The sequence below is a fragment of the Chelonia mydas genome, chromosome 9 (assembly GCF_015237465.2).
Source record: "Chelonia mydas isolate rCheMyd1 chromosome 9, rCheMyd1.pri.v2, whole genome shotgun sequence".
NCBI lineage: Eukaryota > Metazoa > Chordata > Testudines > Cheloniidae > Chelonia > Chelonia mydas.
Window position 1 is genome coordinate 7,020,286 of NC_057855.1, and position 22,708 is coordinate 7,042,993.

Below are 22,708 nucleotides of genomic sequence, written 5' to 3' on the forward strand. Positions count from 1 at the left end.
GTGATCTGGGTGAAAGCTGGAGGCATGTAGGTAGGAATAGCGGTCAGTAGGTCTGTCTGGGTGATGCTTTTGCCGAGGACAGACAGGAATGGAGTCTTAGAACTTAGTAAGTAATCTAGCTAGATATGCGTTAGATTATGATTTCTTTAAATGGCTGAGGAAATGAGCTGTGCTGAAAGGAATGGATATTCCTGTCTTTGTGTCTTTTTGTAACTTAAGATTTTGCGTCAAGGGATTCTCTATGTTTTGAATCTAATTACCCTGTAAGGTATTTACCATCCTGATTTTCTAGAGGTGATTCTTTTTACTTCTGTTAAAATTATTCTTTTCAGAAGCTGAATGTTTTTTCATTGTTCTTAAGAACCAAGGATTTGGGTCGGTGGTCACCTATGCAAATTGGTGAGGATTTTTACCACACCTTCCCCAGGAAGTGGGGTGCAAGGGTTGGGAGGATTTTGGGTGGAAAGACGTTTCCAAACAACTCTTTCTCAGTAACCGGTTAAACGTTTGGTGGTGGCAGCGAAAATCCAAGGGCAAAGGGTAAAATAGTTTGTACCTTGGGGAAGTTTTAACCTAAGCTGGTAAAAGTAAGCTTAGGAGGTTTTCATGCAGGTCCCCACATCTGTACCCTAGAGTTCAGAGTGGGGAAGGAACCTTGACATGGTTCCCAGCAGTGAGTTTTGCTGGAGAAAGGAAGGTTAGTTGTGCAGTACTAGAGAGGCTAATTTAGTTAACCAGAATTGTGACAGGGCAAAATATAAGCACTGAGGGTAGCTTAGTTCTCATGGCTGTCGATCCAGGAATGACATGGACAGACTTCATAACAATGTCAATTGGTGCCCATCGGATTTGGTTTGTCAAGGCTGATTGAAATTAGATATACAATTTTGCACCTTCCTTGCTGTATTCCCTCAAAATAAACCTGAAATGTGATTTACTGCCACTTTTCCAGATTCTTCAGGGCTTGTGTGGAGCTGTGGCCAGGGATAGTTGGTATTAGTTTGGCTCGGGATATGGATTCCCCAAGTCAGGGCCTAATTGTTTTACAAAGACAGGGAAGCTTTGGTTAAACCGGCACAATTGAAAATAAAACCTATTTCTCTTCTGGCAGCTCCCAACTCCTTACTCAGTTCACTATGCTCTAGTTGTTCCACGGGTGGGTCTTAGAAATTTGCTGCTAGAAGTAAGATAACTATGTCCCTAGAAAAGTAGCTACTCACAGGAAATAGGAGTATATGGAACATGGCATTTGGTCCATCAATGGCTATTAGCCAGGATGGGCAGGAATGGTTTCCCTAGCCTCTGTTTGCCAGAAGCTGGGAATGAGCGACAGGAGATGGATCACTTGATGATGACCTGTTCTGTTCATTGCCTCTGGGACACCTGGCACTGGCCACTGTCAGAAGACAGGATACTGGGCTAGATGGACCTTTGGTCTGACCCAGTAGGGCCATTCTTATGGCACTTATTACATGGATTGACGCAAAATAAGTATGTGTTTATTTACCTGTAAGTCCAAGGAGTATGCATGGGATAGCGATGTGCACAGGAAATAACTAAGGGGGAGTGTATTTCAGTCACCTGGCATGGAACTGCAAGACATGCAGCAGTTCAGGTGGATTTCTCTATTCAGGATCAGTGATGACTGAGTTTTCAGCAGCTTCAGTTTTATCTGTGAAAGAGCACACTGTATTACTTTGTATTTGTTATCCTGTCGAGAAGGAAAAATCTGTACAACAGCTAATGATCCAGAACTTCGGTTGTGTTAACAGTTTACTGGTAAAACAAAGTTTTAATACAGCGTTTTCTCCCTAATAGGCAGTTAATTTTCAGTAGCAATTTCCTTGGAGTTCGTAAGCCAGAGGAATTTGTAAATAAATGCAGTGGCTTAGCAGTGGGCTCTTCATCTCCCTGCATTTAAAAAGAGCAGACCCACCATAGTAAACTCACTTCAAATTCTGTGGGTCAAGCCTTTATAAAAGAGATGGGCTCCCCAATTCATTTCAAGTGTCCTTCAGCATCCAGGTGTTCATGGGCCCCCTTCTTTAATATTACTCCATTCAGCCTAGATCAAAACTAAAGCAGTCCCTCCTGGGATTAGATTTCTAAACATAGTTAGGCACCCTACTCCTGGTTTCAATGGGAGTTTGGTGCCCAAATACCTTTAGAAATCTGGGCCCTGGTACATAAATACCATCACTACTTTCTCCAAAGCACACTGCCTATCCTGTCCAAAGTGCACAGTACACGTTGGGGTCTCCAGACTTTGCCAGGCTGGGGAAACAGAAGTGATTTGCCAGGAGCATGAGGTCTGCACCTAACTGTTGTAAATAGAGACGAATGCTGCCACCCACCTCTTGGGTACAGCACATGATGATTACTCTTGATCAGAGCCGCCTCCATTTGGATCAAGAGGGACCCCCCGGACTGCCGAAGCCATACGTCTGTATTTGAAAGGTCAGCCCCGTTCTGTTTTCTGGTGACTTAGGATATAGAGAACCCATTCTCCCTACAGAACTCCTTTTGTTCTGACTGCTGTTGAAACAGGATTAGTTTTTTCCCCCTTAAATAAAACTGGACTAGGTTACATATGAAATCTGAAAACTCTTACCGAATCCCATCTTGGAGTTGCAATGGAAGCAGCTTTCCAGGTCACATCCTAGCCTCCTGCTGGACACTGGTCCAAACTACAAACCCTCCTAACAGCTCTTTAATAACTCTGCCCAGAAGGAAAAATCTGTCACCTTTCCCTCTGTGGTTTCTCCTCTGTTCTAATGCACTGGAGGAATGAGTTGAAGCCGGGAAGGCTTTCAGAGAAAGAGGCTCGTGGGAACTACAGCTGCTGATGGAGAACACTCATTTCTTTAGTGTCTGAGGAGAACCGCAATAGCTTTGGTGAAGGGATGTGTGTGTGGGTGGGTTTGGAGGGGTGAACCGTTATGACCCATACATTTCAGAGGAACCACAAACACTTTATAGTAACAAAGGGTGGAAAAAGAGAGAGCTTTTCTGCAATGCATGTGACTTTTCACTGAGGTTTGGAACCCCATGTTATATTCCAGGCCACAGTGTTTGCGTGTCAGTCTTGGTGAGCTTGCTTTCTCCCACAAGCCTTTCATGAAGTTGCTGTAGTGAGTGAGAACTCAGCCTAAATGTGCTTTTCTTTTCTTTTCTTTTTTTCCCCCCTTGCAGCTGAAGCTCTCGTTTACATTGGACAAGGAAAGCGGGATGCCTCAAGGCTGTTATATCTATCAGTATCGGGACAGCAACAAGTAAGTCCCGCAGATGATTGTACACAGGGCAGATAGGAAGGGCACCTGAAAGAAAATGTCACTGTTGATGTGCCCCACATTCCCTTTCATTGGCAGAAGGATCAGAACTGCTTGTACTACTTAAATGTAGATTACAGTAGCTTTCAGCCTAGCCCTAAGACGGGGAGTGACTTGTAGAGGCCTCATGCACAAATGTGTTGGGCAAAAGTGAGGCCAGATCTTCCAAAGTGCACAGCACCCACATTCTCAAATCTTTAGTTATCTACATGGCAGCTGTTAGCTGCTGGGCGCTCAAGAAAATCTGCCCTGCGCTCTCCAATTAAGGAGTGTTTGCTCTGAATTTCTGGGATACTTTGTGTTGGGGTGATTCTGATGGCATGGAGGTAACGTCTCATCTCCTTCCCACCACCTGTTCTCTCTCTGCTCAAACACACATGCAGATTCACTTCCTGGCTTGCCATGTGTGCTCTCTGAAATCCAAGTGTAGCCATGCACCCTGTTTTTATAAAACACCTCATGATATCCAAACTGGAGCAGAGTCTCCTCAATTTCCAGGTATTCCTGCATCTTTTTACTAGCTGCTGTAGTGAGTTGGCACCCGAGATGTTTTTATTTCAAATCACATTCTGATTATCAAATTGACAGCAGCAATCCAGGTTAGGATGTCTCTGTTGTCATGCTGGGTAAGTTGTCATGAATACCAGGGTATCAGAAATTCACCGTCTCTCACCCCCACCCAGGAGTTATATTTTTCTCCAAATTTAGAAGTTTAACTTAGAAGAAGGGAGTATGGAAAATTGTTAAAGGGCAATCCATTCAGGAGTTTAGCCTGCTTTTGGACAGCCTTAAAAGGATCTGGAGAACAATGGCTGAAATATCATTTAAAACAAAATTAATCTCTTTTTAAGTGGAGAACCCTTTTATGTATGTGTGTGTATTTATTTAAAGAGGGGACATTTTTTTGAAAGAGGGACAAAGTGTCACCCCCACCCTCCTTCCATCTCTGTAGCAGCAGTTTACAAGGCCTGTGCACAAAGCTATCCACTAAACAGCTCAGCCCAGGAAGTATAAATATAAAGACTCCGTAACGACAGCTCCACTAGAAAAATAGGGAAATGTGCTGGTTAAACGCAATGGGATCAAATCCACAGGGAAAGAATGTTTGTTTTACAAGCTTCTAGGAGGGGATTGCACACAATGGGCAGTGGGGAAAACATAAAACTATTAGACCTGTTGGCTGGCTTGGTTTTTTTTTAAAGGATGTTTATAGATCCAGCACTTCTAATTGTCTAGCATATATCTTGAAAATCAACAGCCCTATTTTCTGCCTCCTTTCCACATTCTTTTGTGTGCACGTGTGCCATGGTTTTAAGAAACTTCTGGGGCTATGGGGCTCTTTTCTTTAAAATCTTAGGCAAATAGCATTTCAGTTTGAAAAGCTTCTTTCTTTTAGCCACTTTGCCTGTCTGAGTAGAAAAGGAATCAGATGCGTTGAACGGTGAAAGTAACTGAAATATGCTGAGCACTATTGATTCATAGATGTATGGTTATGACCTGTGTTTCTGGCAGGTTTAGCATCTGAGACACCCAGGCTGCTACCGGCTGTGACTACATAAAACGTAATAGCCAGGACTGGTTGTATAGCAACTGATGCAAGATCTATAGCGAGACCTAGTGTAATTGTTTCAGATGGTCCCAGATAAAATATTTCTTCCAGTTCTATCTCCCATGTGGTACTTGTTCTGTACTGCATAGGTCATTTAACCAGTGACAGTGGGTGAGGGTCAAGATTTCCATTCCTTAAGGAAAGCCATAACACATGAGTTATCAGGGATCATTTTGTATTGTAAGAAGATGTTTACTCCTCTGGGCCCAGTACGTGCAGACCAGGAGAATGGAGAATACTTGCAAAATATATTGGAACGTGGAAGAAAAAGTAGGTCTTTGAAGCTCAGTAATAAGTCTCTGTGCATGTGATACAGCTGCCCTTTCCTTGCCAGGAAGATGCTCCTTTATCAGAATGTAAGCTCAGTTCTGAGGAGAGCTACTTTTGTGCTGTCCAGTAATGATGGTGGCAGAGTATGGTAACTTCATGTGCTCTGTGCCTTGGTTAACAGCAAGAAGTTTTGCATTGGGTTAATTGACAGTAAAACAGACAAGCATTTGTATTGGTCTCATTTTCTCCTCCCTTGCCTGCCTGGTCAGTCATGCTGGGAGGAAAACCCCCCGGTTCTCAAAGCTTACCACTTTTCTTGGACTATTACCTACAGTTTTAACATGACTGTCACAATCTTCCCTTTGCGGTTTCAAAGTGCAGACTTTTAGGCCTGGTCCACACACAGCTAATAAGGAGCAAGCTATATCGGGAGAAATACTTGGATAAGGGCATAACTGCATCCCCACTAGGAAGCCTGTATTACTTTAACTGTACTGGCACAGTAAAAATGTTACAATTTGTGTGTAGACAGTGTCTGAGTGTTTCTGGACCATGAGAGAAATGTTGCCAATATTCTGTGTCTATGTGAGGGCGTCAGACAGAAGTTGTAAGTGTGTCTCCTGTTGCTTGGCTTCGCCTGGAGCAGTGGTTCTCAAACTGTGGGTCAGGACCACAAAGTGGGTCAGGACCCCATTTTAATGAGGTCAGCAGGGCTGGCGTTAGACTTGCTCAGGCCCGGGACTGAAGCCAAAGCCCGAAGGCTTCAGCCCTGGGCAGCGGGGCTCAGGCTTCGGCTTCAGCCCTGGATGATGGGGCTCAGGTTTCGGCTTCAGCCCCACCATCTGGGGCAGAAGCCCTCAGGCTTTGGCTTCCCACATCCGGGGGTAGTGGGGCTCAGGCTTGGGCTCAGGTTTCGGTCCCCCTTCTCTGGGTCGTGTAGTAATTTTGTTGTCAGAAGGGGGTCCCAGTGCCATGAAGTTTGAGAACCGCTGACCTAGAGCATCTAGCTTCAGAGTGTCAGGGATGAGGCTGTAACAAGTGATGATAACAAAGAGTTGCAACAGGACAGCATAAGTCTGATTGCTGTGTAGTTGCTTAGAGATGGGAAGTGGAAATGATCCCTCCATATAAGGGAGCCTTCCACGCTTTAAAGTGTTGTTCCGTCTGTATCCACAATTTTTTGTTTCTTGAGTTCTCTGTGAACGTTCTCAGTCATTCAGGCAGGGACCCATGATGCTGTGATGCTTCTTCGTCCAAAGACTCGAGTCCCTCCTTGAGATGGCTAACCCTGCTCTGACCGGAGGTGAGCAGCAGACAGCAGTGTATAGTGACCTTGCATTTGCTGAACAAAGAGTCATATTTCTAAAATCTCTAGCCTAAAAGTATAATTACCAAAGTAATTACGTTTTCTAAATTACCTAGACTTAGAAGTGCAAGCACCATGCAGGCTCTCACCAAGGGTGATGTACTGGAATTTGTTGCCCTTAAGATAACATTATGTTAAATTTTCATTAACTCCTCACTGCAGCTGCTATCCCATTGTCGTGCTTTCAGCACTGTGGCTATGGGTCAGTTGCTGTGTATTATATATAAATCACCTATTCACTGGGGACATTTACAGTTATTGCATATTTATGGGCAAAATGCATTAGGGAAGCTGGAACCCAAAATAGGTAGCTTATATTTTCACACTGCCTTTCATCCCGAGGAATCCCACAGGGCTTTAGAGACTATGTCACACAGAGCGGCACCCCTGAGATGGGATGGTGGAAACCAGCTGGGGCATAGCACCCAGCACAACAGTGGAAGGCAAGGCCCCACGGATATGAGAATACCGAGGGATATTAAATGGGCATGAAGAACAGAGAGGATCTCTGGGTTGGACCCTTCTTTTTGTCCCTAGCTACACACGCCCAGTAGACTGCATAGGACTTCACTGTGCTTCCTGGAGATGATGGCAGGCTGAACCAACCAGGGTGGAATTGGAACCCGTGGCTCCAGGGAACCCTGGGTTTCAAACATGAGACTTCATCCATGAAGGTTCCCATCTGGCTACTTCTTCGCAATTTAAACTGTAATTGTTTCATTATTATGTTAGCTCCTTTGGGTAAAATAAAAGTCCTTAAGCATAGCCCTGGGTTAAAGTAATGTTGTGAATGTCAGTTAAGAGGCTGGTGGTTGTGGACGTCCTGGTGTACTGCCAGATTAACGTGCCAGCCTTTCACCTTGGATTGAAATACTTTGGGCCAAGAAAGAAAAGACATCTGGCCGCCTCAGGCAGCTCCCTGCTGGACTGGAGGGCCTTCCCCCCACTCTCCAAGCCATTATTATTATTTGTTTGTATTCTCATATCATCTACATGCCCCAACTAAGGTGAGGCCCCATTGTGCTAGGCAATGTCTAAATAGGGACTTAAGAGGTAGTCCCTGCCCATAAGAATTTTACAATCTAAAATAGAGACAGACCCAGACAGACAACAAATAAGCAATCATCAAAAGTGACAGTACTGCTTCTCCCCACTTCCCACGGTCACAAAACAACCTCTCCCGCACCCTCCCCTCTGTCCAGCTGTCAGTCAAACTCCTTCTCAGCGCTTGTGCACCCCAAGTACCTCCCAGGCCCCAGAGAAAACCAGGCAGCCTCACTCAGGTGGAAGCAGTTTTCTTTCCTTTTTTTAAACCATGTTATTTCATTCACCCTAATGGGCATAAATAGTTTTCATTCCAAAGGGGAGCAGACCTGCCTATGCCATGGTGCTGACCAAGTTACCAAATGGGAGTGCTGTGCTCCCCTGAAATGAGGAGGGGGTTGAAATTGTGACAGGGTGAACAACATGCTCTATGTATGTGCACACGGGCGCCTGGTCAAGGGGAGTGTGGCCTGATTCATCTTTGTTCTGACCATGAATCTCCGGCGATTGCTACTTATAAATTGGCAATTTGTGTTTGTACATTTCCTATCTTAGCCCCTTCCTCCAGTGTCTGATGATACGTTTCTATTCGCGCTGCATTGCACGTCTCCCAGAGTTGGGGGCAACTCCCCAGGCTCTGTGCTATAAAGAACCCCTTCCCTTTAGGTTTTTTTTTTTGGGGGGCGGGGGGAGGCACAGTACGTTTTTCTGGTCCCACAAATTCCTTCTATTGGGAGTTAGTTAGCTTCTGTTGTCCTGTGGGTTTGCGGGGGGGGGGTGATTGTGAGAGAGAGAAATTGTATCTAAAATGCAGCTATTGGACACAATGCTGTAGTCCCTTTACAGAATGTCAGGTTAGACCTAATTCTTTACAGCATGTCAGAACTAACAATGCACGGAGGGGGTTGGTGAATTTTGATACGCTCCAGTTTTAGGAGTGCCTTTGAAAGGAAAAGTGTGCTACTAAAAACCTGGCGTAATCTTGGTTAACGACCTCTCTAACACAAAACCAAAGCTCTTCCTTGAAGTTCTGCACAAAGTCGTTATCCGCTCTCTCAAGGCACAAAAGCAGTCGTGTCCAGGGAAAAGACAACGTCCCTGCTAAGAGTGAGTGCTACAATGTGACTGCAGCCAGTGGTGGGGTTGTAGGTGAGGGAGGTGGAGTATAGGCTTTGAGACTATCCTCACATTGTGTTGAGCGTCTCTCGTGCTGTGTAGGATGTAGCCTAACAATGTAACAGGAGGTAAGGGGATGCAGGGTCATATTGGCCTAGCCCCTTGTTTCACTGTCTCTTCTCGGCCCCCACCCACAACCACTGCAGATATATCAGTGTTTCAACTGAGCCACAGCCTGTGACCGCAAATATTTTCCCTTCCAGTACAGAGATGGCAACCCCCAGTACAGGGAGTTGTGTAAGGATCCGCAGGTCTAGTACCCAGCTCTGCTGCTCCCTGGGCAAGCTCTAATTGACAGGGGCTGGCCGGCTGTGAGACTTGTGGGCCCAAGCACCAAAGGATGTGCGCCCACAGGGGTCCCAATAGGCCTGCTCCCTGTTTGATTACTCCAGGCGCACTGCTTAAGCCTGCTGGGGACACCCGGACATTGTCGGTGCAACTAGGCAGATCCCCAGCCAGCAGCTACGACAAACCTTGCTTCCGAGCCTTGCCCCAACCCTGCTCCTGCTTTCTTCCTGCCCTGTTCCAGCCCTCCTTCCTTGCCTGGCTTCTGATTCTGTATCTGACCCTGGGCTCTGGCTGCAACTTTCTGAGGCTGGCTCCACCCACTAGGCCTGGCCGCCCACACCCCAGCCGTGACAGTGTGGATAGTGGCACTGTACTGAAAAGGCCCCTTCCGACCGTTTTCAAGGGGTGCAGTAGGACAGCCATTGTAGGCTTTCTCCCCAACACAAGAGCTGTAATGGGAGACTGACTGGCAACATGAAGGAGGACACTCCAAAGAAGGAGGTTGAGTAGACTTTGGAAAATTTGTCCTTAGAGTAGTCGGAACCCAGAGATCATTTGACTTATGGCTGATCCTATGGAAGAAATTAAGTGCAAGAAAAACTGTCTCCTGTATTTGCTGTAATCAGCACAGAGATCAGACATCTTTTCTGTGTACTATCTGTCGATCCAGGCAGGCACTTACATGGCATCCACCATCCTACTCTCTGAGTGCATATGCATAGTACGTCCAGATTCCTAATTATTTTCCATTCCTCTGAAGTCTGTCCAGTTGGCACAGCTCTCTCAGAAGGAGCGCAGTGTTCCAGGTCCCCTGTTACCCAGAGACATAAAGGAGAGGTGCTGTCGGTCTGTGACAAGATGCATCTGATTAGGCACCCCATATTTGCAGTGGTGTGTTTTGCTTACATAGCACATTGCAAGCTCCGATCTAATGTGCTGTCCGTGATCACCTCAGTCTTTCAGCATTATACTGGTTTCCAGGTCTCTCCCTCCCATTATGGATGACTTTTCCTCCAATATATCAACTTCCATTTTTCCAATGAATTTCATTTTAATTCCTCACCATGGTTTGGATTTGTGTCAGGATTATGAATTTGTGGTGGGGCTTTGTATGTTATCTTTGGAGTAGCTTTCTAACCCCAAGAGAACAGGATCTCAAATAGAAACACACTTAGAGACCTTTTCCTGAAGCAGTGATAGTATATTGATCATTTTGCATTTCCAAGGATCCCAAAATGATTTACAGACACTGCTGATATACAAACTAGACAGGGAGCACTTCAAGCATCAGTGAATGGGGCCACCTTTGGGCAGCATTACACAACTCTTTAGGACAGCAAGTGAAAAATATCTGCCACTGAAACATAAAAATGACTATCCTTTTTACACATAGAACAATGGTGAGTGGTACATTATGACATAGCCTAAAATGCTAGCATTCCCAAATGCCAAGGTATATCCAGTTCTGACACTCACGAGCTGCTGATGAATAATGCTCTTTGTGTTACCAAGCTCTCTTCTGCAGTTTTTCCGTAAAGTGAATTTAAGACAGGCAGTTATGAAGCAAGACTTAAATCAGGAGAGCAAGCCTGTAATTGTAATTGAATTGTTTGAACAAGTCGTTTATCACTTACACATTAGCTCACTGCTTTTATTGCTGCTCTTCTGGACTGCCATGGATGTGATGCAGTCGGAACTTTTGCAAAGCATCATTGCTTAGTATTTATTCCTGTTTACCAAGAGAGTCACTTCTTAGAAGTGATATGGACGTAACGTATAAACAAGCTGATACAGCAACAGTGACTTTTTAAGCTCATCTGACAGATATGTATCAGACTTGCTGAACTTTAGCACAGACGGATCATTTTCCTGTCAGATGTAAATCAGGTGAGCTGGCAGTTTCATGATGTTATGTTCAGCTCAGTGTTCTGAGTTTAGACTTTCAGAACTGTCCATGCACATAATTTGTGCAAGCAGCTACCCTGCTGCATGCATACACCTGTCGGTATCACACAGTTGCCAAGTGTCATGAACCCTATGGAGGCAGCACTAGTTGATTGGCGTGGTTTGGGGAGATCGCTTAGGTAGCAGTTTCTCTGATTTGGCTTCAGTTGCAAATTGTATGTCGAAAGTGCAATCCCATGCCAGTGTCCAATTCCAGATCTGCAGCACCACCAAATCCCAGGATTTCATAATGCAAAACATCAACATATATGTTTGCAAAGTCCTGTGCTGGACACAGGAAGTGTTTATACTAAGAGTTGGTAGGCTGAAGCTTATTAAATGCCTTATTTGGATTTCAGAATCAAAGTGAAATTAGGGCTCTAAGCCTCAGCATTGCATTCGTTAGTCGTAGGCAGTCACCTAAGGCCATGTGTTCACTTCAGAGTCAACTCAGGTGATCAGCCTGGGTTAGCCTAGCCCAGGTGAGAGCAGCCACATTGCAAAGCCATATCCTGGTGACTGTGCCCTTGCTAGTGTGTATTGCTAAGACTTCTGGAGGCGTATCCCATAGTTCTTCCTGCTTTGGTAAACTGAGCTGCTCTATTTTCTTCCTGGAGAACTTGGTCCTGTGCTTCCAATAGGGTGACCAGACAGCAAGTGTGAAAAATTGGGACGGGGGTGGGGGGTAATAGGAGCCTATATAAGAAAAAGACCCCAAAATCGGGACTGTCCCTATAAAATTGGGACATTTGGTCACCCTAGCTTCCAAGCACCTGGGGGGAATTGTGGGAAGGCTTTGGAGGACTTTCTGCACCCAAGTGATGTAGCCTGAATCCTCACTGCAAAGTGGATGAGTTACCAGCCTGAGTGAAAGCAGCACCAGGCCTGTAGCCTATACACCTAGCCAGGCCAGCTTGCCTGGGTTTAAAGCACCACCAAACTCCAGTGGGAGGGGGCTTAGGGACAACACCTGAATAAACACCCAAGTTAGCTCTGCAGTGAAGACAGACCCTAAGGAAGGAGGTGACTGAGCAGGATGGAGTTCTACCTTATGATGCAGAGACTCTTGTTTTCCATTTGACTGAGTTGGCACCAGGCTGTACCCAAACCGATGTATATTCTCCACCTGCCAAGGAGTAACCCTCTGCCACTGTTGGCTCTCCGTGGCCGATAATTGACTCTGTCCACCATGCGTAAAGGTAAACCAGCCCTCCTGGCTGCTGCACAGGTTCAGTTTATGTTAGATTGTCAGGCAGAATTAGTCCAGATGTTGCGCTGTAAAACTCCAAAAGAAATGTAATCCTGTTTTAATAAGATATGGGCTTGGTTTGTACACGCTACAACAAACAAGACTACAGGACATAACCCACAACATGGATTTAGTCACCGGAGGCATTCTGCAGCAGCCGGTGGAGTAGCTCTTCCCATGCAGAAGAGACCTTGCTGCAGTTTCATTCTGAGGAAACTGGGCTCTTTAAAAGGACTTTGCCCCGGGTACTGCTTAGCTTCTCAATCTGTCAGCATTGAAAACTTCCTAATAAGAAGTGTCCAGCGTCTTGTCTCTCCAGGGTGCGTTCATTCCCTGGCAGAGCCCTGCCCTCTCGTCTGACGCCCTGCTACTTAACCGCGGGTTTCTGTTTTCCGGGTGCTATAGAAATAGTGACTATTGAATCCTCACAACCTCCCTGTGTTGTGGGTACTGTGAACAGTCATCATAGAAACAGCACTGGGTAGAGATGTCAAGGCACACTTCAGCTCTGTGCCCAGGTGGAAGCTGATGATCCCAGGGCACTCTCCAAATGAAGGTTCAGATGTTCCCCTGGCATCCTGGCTAACGTTCCTGCTCGTGCTGAAATGAGGTTGAATGTCTAGGACTGTTCTAGTTGTTGTATGGTTCTTGTGCTGTCAGGATCTTTCTGAACAGTCCCAGGATTTCAGAGTAAGAAAATATCAATCTCCTCCCTGCTCTTCCTGCTCTCATCAATGAGCTGCATGTCCTCTAATATCAGGAAATGTCATTTTTTTTCATATTGCACAGATGTGTGTGCACCGATCTTTTTAAAGCTGCTGTTGGCCACGCCTAAATCCCTGTGTGTTGAGCCACAGCCATTAATAGCTTCAGTCTGAATCCTTTAGGAAGAAATGTAAAGCCTCCTCCTTAGCTGTAAAAGTCTGGGTATCCAGTAGCTGTCAGGAAGACAAGAAATATAGCCACAGTCACCGCTGAGGCACAGAATTAATGCTGTTTCCATATGTATTCACTGAATATCTGTCTACATAATTGTTTACTTAACAATACGCGAGGAAGCAATCAAAAGCACTTCCTCCCCTCTATATGTCTCTGCATACCAACTGAGGCCAAGCGTTGTATCAGCCTGACTCACCTGGGAACACTGCTTCTTATAAAAGTGTGAATAGCTGCATTCTCACTCAGACATGCCCCGTGCACTAGTGCTCAGGGAGGCAGGCCAGCACAGGTCTGAATGGGGAGGAGCAAAGAGTTCTAGTTATGGGAGAACTCTTCAAAAACCAAGTCATTTTCAGCCTTGTACCCCAAATGGCTGGGCTGATTTTCTTCACTTACCAGAAATACTCCCTTGGAGCTGAGATCAGGCTAGAAAAACGTTGGCCCCACAGGAGGTGTTTTTGGTTTGGTTTGTTGGGTTTGCATTATTTTGTTTTTGCAACAGATTTTTCATAAAATGGGGACCTGAGCCGGGCTAGCTCCGGTGCCCTTGGCTGTTGAGTCACTAACACACTACGACCTAGTTCTGGCTCCCATAGTAAACCAGGTGAAATCTTTTTACTGGCCTTCTGAAATTGGTGTTGGAGGGGGGCTTCTTTAGGCCTGAGATGCAGACTGCACTGGAGGTAAATATATGTATAGAAGCCAGGATAGTGACCTTTTCAGTTTGCTCTAATGTACTGCTTTCCACTTTCTCCGTGATGTCAAAGGTCACCTGCCAAGGAAAGCCAGGGGAGCTGCTGGCGCGGGGCGCTGGCTCTTGGGAGCAGTGGCCTCACGTGCTGCTCCTTTCACCGCTGCGGTTCCCGGGAGAGCCCTGCGGTGCAGTGGATACCGATTTCTATCTGCAGATATCTGCATCCGCGGGTATAAATTTGTATCTACGCAGGGCTCTAGTCACAGAACACTTTTTGTGAGGGGGAGTGGGGGCGAGGGGTCAGTACCGTACCGGTAAGAGTTAAAATCAACTTGCACCACTGCGTACAATGCTAAGAGTTCGGATCTATTCTGACTTCCTATGTGACCTCAGGCAAGGTGACCCGCCTGTGCCCAGTTTCTCCATCTGTAAAGTGGGAATGATCCCTACGTTGCAGGGGCATTGTGGGATTAATTTATTAGCCTGTGTAAAGCACTCTGAGATCCTCTAATGGAAGGTGATGGAGGAGAGCCAAGTGCTATCACTTCTACACCAGCTCAGCCTTAATTATCAAATCAACAAGTGTGTTTAGCTCTCTTGCCTTTGAATGTGATTACACTACCAGACATTGTTTGGTCTCTGATACTCACGGTGCTAGTTTTGGTTCAAAGTGCAGCTTGCAGCATTCATCTGCTGTAATGTTTTGCGCTGACTGATTTGGGATCATATGAGTCTTAGAACAGTGTTTCTCAAACTGGAGTCCGCAGGCCCCAGGGGGTCCGCGAGGGTAGTCCAGGGGGTCTGTGGGACCCACTGATCAACGCCCCTCCCTTCCCCCCAGCGCCTACTGCACACCGGGGAACAGCTGTTCAGCAGCGTGCAGGAGGTGCTGGGAGGGAGGGGGAGGAGTGGGTACAGGGTGTGCTCGGGGGAGGGAGCAGAAAGAGGTGGGGAAGAGGGGCAGGGGTGGAACTGGGGCAGGAAGAGGTGGGGTGGGGCTGGGGCCTTGGGGAAAGGGGTGGAGTGGGGGCAGGGCCTGGGGCTGAGTGGGGGACTTGCGGGTCCGTGAAAATTTTAAAATCAAAATGGGGGTCCTCAGGTTGCTAAAGTTTGAGAACCGCTGTCTTGGAACTAGTACTGTAAGTCGACCTAGTCTGAACTCTTCCCTGTGCCGAACCTTCACCAGCCATTGGTTCACTTGCCTTACTCTCTGTCCTTCCCGCTCATCTGGTACTTACTATCCTCAGGCATCCATAAGTTTTCTTTTTAAAAGTTAATAAATTTTATTATGGAGTCCCTCAGACTGATAGAATTACCGCTCAACTAGCTGGCTTATTCAGTAGAGCATCTCCCCCAGTCTTACAGTCAGCTGATACCTACGGTCTCCTGGGGCGGGAATGGCAGGGGACCTGCATCATGGTGTAGTGTTCGGGAGCAGCATCCACTTCAGTCGTTTGCACCTTGGGCGTCTTTAAAGTTCGTTCTGACTGTCTGTGCATCTCTCCCCCTGTGGGCATGCTGGGTGTCTGGTACGCTGTAGTGTATAGGGTGACCTGCAGGGCTGTTTACTGGACAAGGCATTTCATTAATGGATGCTTCACCCTGCATTGATGCTTCCTGTTCCTTCGCAGTCTCACTCACGGGCAAAAGGTCTCTCTCAATTGTCTGCATCAAGTCAGCCGCATCCCACAAAGATGAGCCAAAGAGATAGAGCAACCTTGACTCAAACTGCACACCATGAGCTGGTTCCAACCTGAGAGTCTCCCCTTTCCTTCTCTTCCATGTTAAAGGGGAGAACCTTCCTAAATTTCTTGCATGAAAGCCATGTGCAGTGCATTATATACTGCAGATTGCGCTCATGCAGAAGAAGAACCAGCATGGCAAAAAGTCACCCTTAATACATCAAAATTCCATCTGATCTGTATCATTTAAATAAAACTGTATTTGATGGTAGGATTTGGGGGGTGGGGGGGAGGCAAAGAGGGCTGAAGAAAGGAATTAAAGGTGGCAGAGGTGGTCGGTTGTAGGTGTGGCCTTGTCTACTCTGGGAAAATTAGTACTAGTGTTTCAGCAGCAGTGCAGCTGAATGGTTGCTGTCAGTAGTGAAAGCATTAGTGAAAACCAACCTGGGGTGTCTTTACCGTTGTGTCTTGAAAACCTCCTCTGAGCAGCGGCACTGTTGCTGAAAAAGGGTGCAATTTTTGGTAGTGTAGACACATGCAATGAGGGTTGAAAAGTACAGTTGTTTTGCGAGGCAGATGGTGGAGGAGAGAAGACATTTGTAGCGGAGGAAAGTGCCCATGATCCCTGGAGGTCTCAGCTATTCGAAGACTACATCGAAAAGGCCCTGGTAATGAAAGGCGGAGGAGGGGGTGAGGGTGTACCAATTGGCCTTTCACAACACAACCCTACTATAGAACGCGAACGCAAGCCCTGAGAACACAGTTCTTGGGCATTCCACACAGCTCCGCGAAGTAGTCTGAGACAAAGGGCACTTGTGCCGGGATCTGTGGTGGTATAAACCTCCCTAGAACTCAAATAAGCATGAGCCATTGCCTTCATAATGGGCAGCGTGCCAGAGCATTGTGCGTGTTTATCCATGGGCTTCATTTGCATAATGCTGGAGCGAGTCACTGTTTATACTTGACAGCTAAGCTGTTGATGCAAAGTATGATTTAATAGCGAGACTTGACTAAAATATGCAAATACAACTGCGTAGGGACTGGCCCAGAATTTTACAAAGATTAGCTGTTAAATTGGCCAGTACGAAAACATCATTAACCAGACAACATAATTGCTCATCTCCTGCTTCTGTTGCTCAGAGAAGAGACAGATTTTATTTAAAACCGAGCAAGCCCTATATACAAAAGAGGCTCATGTTAATGCCACATCATGTACTATCTGTTGCAGAGTATTTTGTTAGACAACAATGTTATGTTGTAACATTGGGGAATTTGCGAAGGAAATCTGTGATGTTATTCTGCAACATAAGAGTCAACCTAAAACATGGGCCATTGTAAGGCCGTGTGGATATTAAAGCATCTCCATTTGGATGTTGGATGGTCGGAGAAAGATGGAAAGTTTTGAGGCAGAAGGAGGAGGGATCACAATGTGTTTAAAAAAAAAAAAAAAAAAAAAGAGTCCATCCACTTGGCAAATGCATGAAGTCTGTTCGGATGTCCTTGGGTCGGACAGTTAACACAGCTTTCCCCAAATCCTAGGCCAGAGACTTGGCTGTCACTATTGCAGCTGTACGAGATAGATAAGGGGGTGTGAATGCGTCCTTTGCAGTTATGACATCAAGTAAAAACCAGGAGATTCAGTCCAGGCACTTGGCATTTTGCAGGTATTGTGTGTGAGATGGAAAAATAAACAGCAGCTCTCCCAAACCTCGACTCACAGCCTTAGGACTCAGGCAATTAACTGAGCCATATATGGCTGCCGGCAGCAGACCATTGCTGTGTACACGCCACCCAGTCACTCAGTGTGACTGTGACCAGACCAACCAAGGTGAAATTTTTTAGACATACAAGCCTTATTTACTGACTTTGTCCTAAAGTGCTCCCCATCTTCTCACTGAGATTCAGCTCCGCAGTGATTTCCTCAGGGACTAATGCTGTTCGGAACAGCTAGGTTCTCCCAGTAAGGGAACTGAAACCATATGATGTGACTTGACTTGCGTGGCCAGTCACACACCATCAAACACTGGCTTCCAGACCTCAGAACTGCAGTTTACATACAAGCCTCAGGGCTGAAATATGTTTGCTATAAAAATGTTCTTTGGACAATTACAAATCAAAGACAATTTCAGGAAAACCTTCATTGATTCACAGACAGGGGAGCCAAACAAGCTAAATTCACAGAACAGTTTGTTCATAACAAACAGTTCCAGCCAGCTCAAGTAGCCAACGAGGCACAAGAGTATCAAACTCACTTGGTATATTTATTGTATTGTAGTTACTGTTGGTCATTAGTTGACTAATGTAGTTTTTCATTCTACCTATGTATTTCAGGGATACAAGAGATGCTTTGTGGTGACCTCATTTGTCTAAACAATAGGAAGTACCCTCCCAACCTTATGTAAGAAAGATAAAGGCTTCAAGGATGTCTGATGGGAACCACCTCCTATCCTTTCCCTTTGTTGCAATACAAGCACTCTTTCAAAATAATAGCTGCTCTCGGAGCACTTTCCTCTCTGGCCTATAGCTGGATGTTAGACCAGTCAGAGGTTGATAGTTACTGAGGGCTGAACCCCACCACCGCCTAGACGCAGCCTGTCAAAGCCCATGAGAATTTGCATGTCTAAATCCCCCCAAGCTTTTCTTTTCTTTGTTTTATTGGGTAAGTTTTTCATGGCTGAAACTGCCAGCTGTGAAATACACTAATCTCACGTGGAACTTGGACATCTCACTTGAGGTAGGGTTCCTTTTTGCATGGTCGATGAGGTGCCTATACCAAGACACAGTTGTACACCTGTATCTTCCCTTTTGTTACTGAAGTGGCATCCAAAAGAGCTTTTGTTGCACTCTGATTCTGTTTTCTGACCACGTCTGGTTGTCTTACAATGCGTGGAAGTGAGTAATTTTAAAAATACTTGTGAGCTGCAAGCTAGCCACATGTGTCAGAGTTGTGCAACTGTGCAGTTATTCTGTAACACTGGGAAAACATCTTGCTGCAAGCAAGATGTCGTGTCTTTATGGTATTAAACATTAGGAGACAGCAACCACAGTAAATCCTCCAACCCATCCTTTGCATGCACACATGTGCGAGCGCAGGGTGCACAGATGTACTCAAGGTGTGTATGGGAAGGATTCGCTTTGGGACTGTACCAGCAAATGACAATAACCAATGAGTTTCCAATACAGAAGCATGGATTTACACAGCATAGACTGAAATGCTGAGCGTTAGCACCCGAGAACGTAGCCTTTTACACAGAGAAGTCTGTGTTAACGTGGGTATTTTTTATAATAAACATTAATAGTTTGGAACAAAGCAATGCAACATGTCAGTGTGTGAAGACGTTCCTTTCAAGAAGAGATCTCTATAGGGAAGTTTCTTTATAGTCAATTAATTCTGTGTTCCCATCTCTCTAAACAACATGTTAATACTTTCAAGCTGCATATCTGCTGAGCAGCATGGCCAGATAGAATATATTTCATAATGAGATGATGAGAATAGTGTTACTGTAGACATTTCTTTCTAATAGCTGCAAAGTAAGGAAAGGTAATGTCTGTATCCTTTAGGTTTCCCCTCTGTGTATATAGCCTGCATATGTGAGAGATCTATTAACTGAACGGGTATCAGGTGATGTTGTCGTGCTTTGAATGCAAGAGTTCAGTTTTATAGATCAGTTACTGTATCAGTGTTTAATGCAGCATATAGAGAGCGTCTACTAAGTACAAATTAAGTTACTCCAGTGAGAGCGCTCTCCCTGGGTATTAGCTCTTAATCTCTGACAGCTCTACTAAGCTCGCTCCTAAGAGAGCAGTTGCGTCATGAGACAGGACAGAAACCTGCCCCTAACTGGTTGGACCTGTGTGGTGGCGGTGGAGCTCCTCATTTGGAGCCATTGTCTGGAATGTATTGATATGATCGTTAACAGGCATTAGCCTGATACCTTGTTCTGCAGCTTATTGGAAATTGAGAACAATGACATTTACTCTTTTCTTTCTATTTTCTCTTTTCTTGCTATTAAAACTCTTGGTAGAAATTTTCTGACCAGCTCTAAATAAACAAACAACTGATTATGGGGAAAAACCTGGAAATAGAAAACATATGGTCAAAGCAACAGGTAAATGATTTGACTCTTTTCCTGTCCATTTCCAGCTCCAATTCTATAGTCCCAGCCATTCAAGATCAGTTACTGTATCTGTCATAGCTGGGGTGGAAGGGAGACAAGATCCCAGTACTAATCAACAATCATAGAGCAGCTTCTCCAGAGCTGAAAACAGGATTATTGTAATGCAGTTGTGTTGCACTCAGAACGACCTGCATTTTTTCAGTCCCTTGACATTCAACTAAACTTTGCATATTTTCTTGGCTGCATCCATTCCAAACGTATGCCCCTCCTAATAGAATTCAATGTATTACAATGCAAGGTCAAACAAACAACTTCTAGCAGTGACCCTTCCTTTGGATATGAGGGCACTAGCATTCCCATTAGAATTAACAAGCTCTGTGTGTTCATCCTGAAGACAATAAGTTAGCACACTAAACGTGAGAAATAGCAACAGCGATTATAACTCCTGCAGGTGGGTTACCTAGTTCAGATAAAGTAATTCCAACAAATCACTGCTAACTTGCATTGAATCTTGGTGATACTCAAAGGTCAAGTAATTATTTTAATGTCCTCTTTACTTTCACACACCTCAGCACAGCGACGTTGCTGGGTCTGGAAGCAGAGGTACCCATGTGTCACTTAGGGATTGTTTGGATGGCAAGTTAGTGCACAGTGAGCTGGGGTGCAAAATACAGCACACTAGAGTGCCCTGCACCAGCTCTTGGTATGGATCCCAGTGCCACACAATGGAAGTTCCCTAGTGCAGGTTGTGCACTGGAATCGGGCAGTACAAGTCAGCTTCTGGGCACTCACCCTTATCGGATTTCCTTCCCAGTTCTGCAGACCTCACAGATTTGGCAGAAGCACACAAATCCCTACCTGAGCTGCCAAACCCTCACTGGGACCATGAAAAGCCCATGGGCACTGAAATGACACTCCTGTATAGTTCTTGAATTAGGACCTATTCTGCCCTATGCACAGTGACATTTTAAAACTGTTTCAAATGCAAGAAGCTGTCGTCTATCAAGGTCAGGAAATTCAAAGGTGACCTCTCCTGGCAGTCAGAACCCACCCCACAGACATATGTACGGGGTTTTGGGTGGTTAGTTAGGGTGTTGAGTTTGCGTTGAGATTTTTCATTGCTGGAAAGGTCACAGTTATGGAGATGAAATTTACTGCAAATCTGCTTGTATCAGGCTCCAGGAGACGTGACAAATACAGATTTTTTTTTTTTTTTAAAGTTCTTCTTTGAGTGGCCTCTTGTCTATTCCAGCTGGTGAGATCCAGGTGCCTGCACTGCGAGCTTCCTCACCTTGTGAGCTGTAGCTCATGAAAGCTTATGCTCAAATAAATTGGTTAGTCTCTAAGGTGCCACAAGTACTCCTTTTCTTTCTGGAAAGCAGTGTCCGTTGGGGCCGCTCGCTCCTCCTTCCATCCTGGAGAGTTCCCAGAGCATAAAAGGGGGAACAGCTCCAGCCTCCGTTCAGTCCTTCTAACTTCCCACAGTGCCCTTGACATTCACCTCACCGTATTTTTTCTTTTTTCCTGTCCTTTTTGGGGTACGTTTTGTTTACCGTTGGTGTGTCAGTCAGTCAGGATATTAACAAAGGAAAGGAGAGAGCCATCCACCACGGGCTTTGTCTGGGCCCACGGAAGGGAGAAGGCTACCTCACACCCCCGCGACTGATGTGGGAGGCTCCTCAGGTCTGGCTGATTTAAGTCTGGCAGTCTGTAAGTCCAGCATCACCTTGAGGATCCCGTCACCATTAAGGTTCCTGGATCTGTCCAGATTGAGCCTGGCTATGTGTGTAAAGTGGTTCTCTGGCCATTGGATCTGACTTCTGAAGGATCCAGATCCTGAAAACCTGGATCCTGCAGGCAAGTGTGGCTGCAAGATCTGGAACCAGGAGCTACAGCAAGGGAAGGACTTGGAACTAGCATGCACGGAAATCTAGATCTGACAGCTGAGTATGGAACTCAGGCTGACAAGTATGGAGCCAGAGCCAGCAATCCACCCTACACCTGGATCTGGCAGCCAAACATGGATCCAGGACCAGAGGCTGACTCTGGATTCAACAGCCAAATATGAAGGACTGCCAAGCATGATTGCATGGGTACCACCTTTGACTGCGGAGAGTCACTTATGTTGTGGTTCTGTACAACTGAAACCCCAGATCTGCCCAGGTCATTAGAGTCCAGTACCACAGTTCCCAGATGATGATCTTTGCAAAACCACTTGCTTTACTGATTCTGTGCCCAAAATAATGCTATGACCCAGCAGACTTCATGTAGAGGTCCTCATGACACGGAAAAGGGGAAACACATTACAAGCTTCTGATTTGATCCAAGAGCTAAGGCGTAAGCTGTCTAGCAGAAATTCAGTCACCCAGAATCAGGTTTATGAGAATCCAGCTGCCGAGGACCTGACAGACTAGAACTGACACCTTGGGATGTGAGGGTACAATATCGACCTCAGTTCTATCAATTTTAAGATCTCACAGAATCAGAGATTTCACTATTACAGTGCCTCTGTAGGCCATAAGTGGCCGGTGCCAGATCTCCAGAAAGAGCAGCCTACTGGCTTCAGAGCCTCTTTGTAATTCTTGAATGCAGAGGTGAAAAGAGATACGTGGAATTCTCTTCTTCAGGGGTGAAAAAGTACATTGCCAAGATTCTGCAAGGCTGCAAGTCCTGTTTGGATTTAGCTCTGTATATGACTGGCCATAACACCTGCTCTGATATTCCTTGGATCCAACAACATAAATATGCTGATGGTGCAGTGGGTCTGACCTCTCAAATGAGGAAATTGCATTAGTACGTTATTGGGCTCCGGGCTACTGACCTCCATGGTAACTAACTCCCGGTTCCAAGCCAGGAAGGTGACTTTTCAGGTCCAGTTCTGAAGTGATTCCTCCACGGGTAGTGCATTTGGTAGCATCCGGCATGGGTAGTAGAAACATGGAGGGGATTCCCATCCTTTGCTTTCCCAAGCCTCCCTTGGTTCCACTAGAGCACTCGGGT

The 22,708-nt window shown here is 45.7% G+C and overlaps 1 protein-coding gene across 11 annotated transcripts in view; it reads left to right on the forward strand.

The window, feature by feature from the left end:
* DIS3L2 (DIS3 like 3'-5' exoribonuclease 2) overlaps positions 1-22,708 on the forward strand; it is a 273,032-nt gene that overhangs the window by 207,380 nt on the left and 42,944 nt on the right. For 10 of the 11 annotated variants that reach the window (XM_037908114.2, XM_043521858.1, XM_043521860.1 and 7 more), the window contains one exon: positions 3,193-3,272. The exons of the other annotated variant lie outside the window; for it this stretch is intronic. In XM_037908114.2, coding sequence (XP_037764042.1) covers positions 3,193-3,272 — 80 coding nt within the window. The remainder of the gene's footprint in view (positions 1-3,192; positions 3,273-22,708) is intronic. 11 annotated transcript variants of the gene reach the window in all.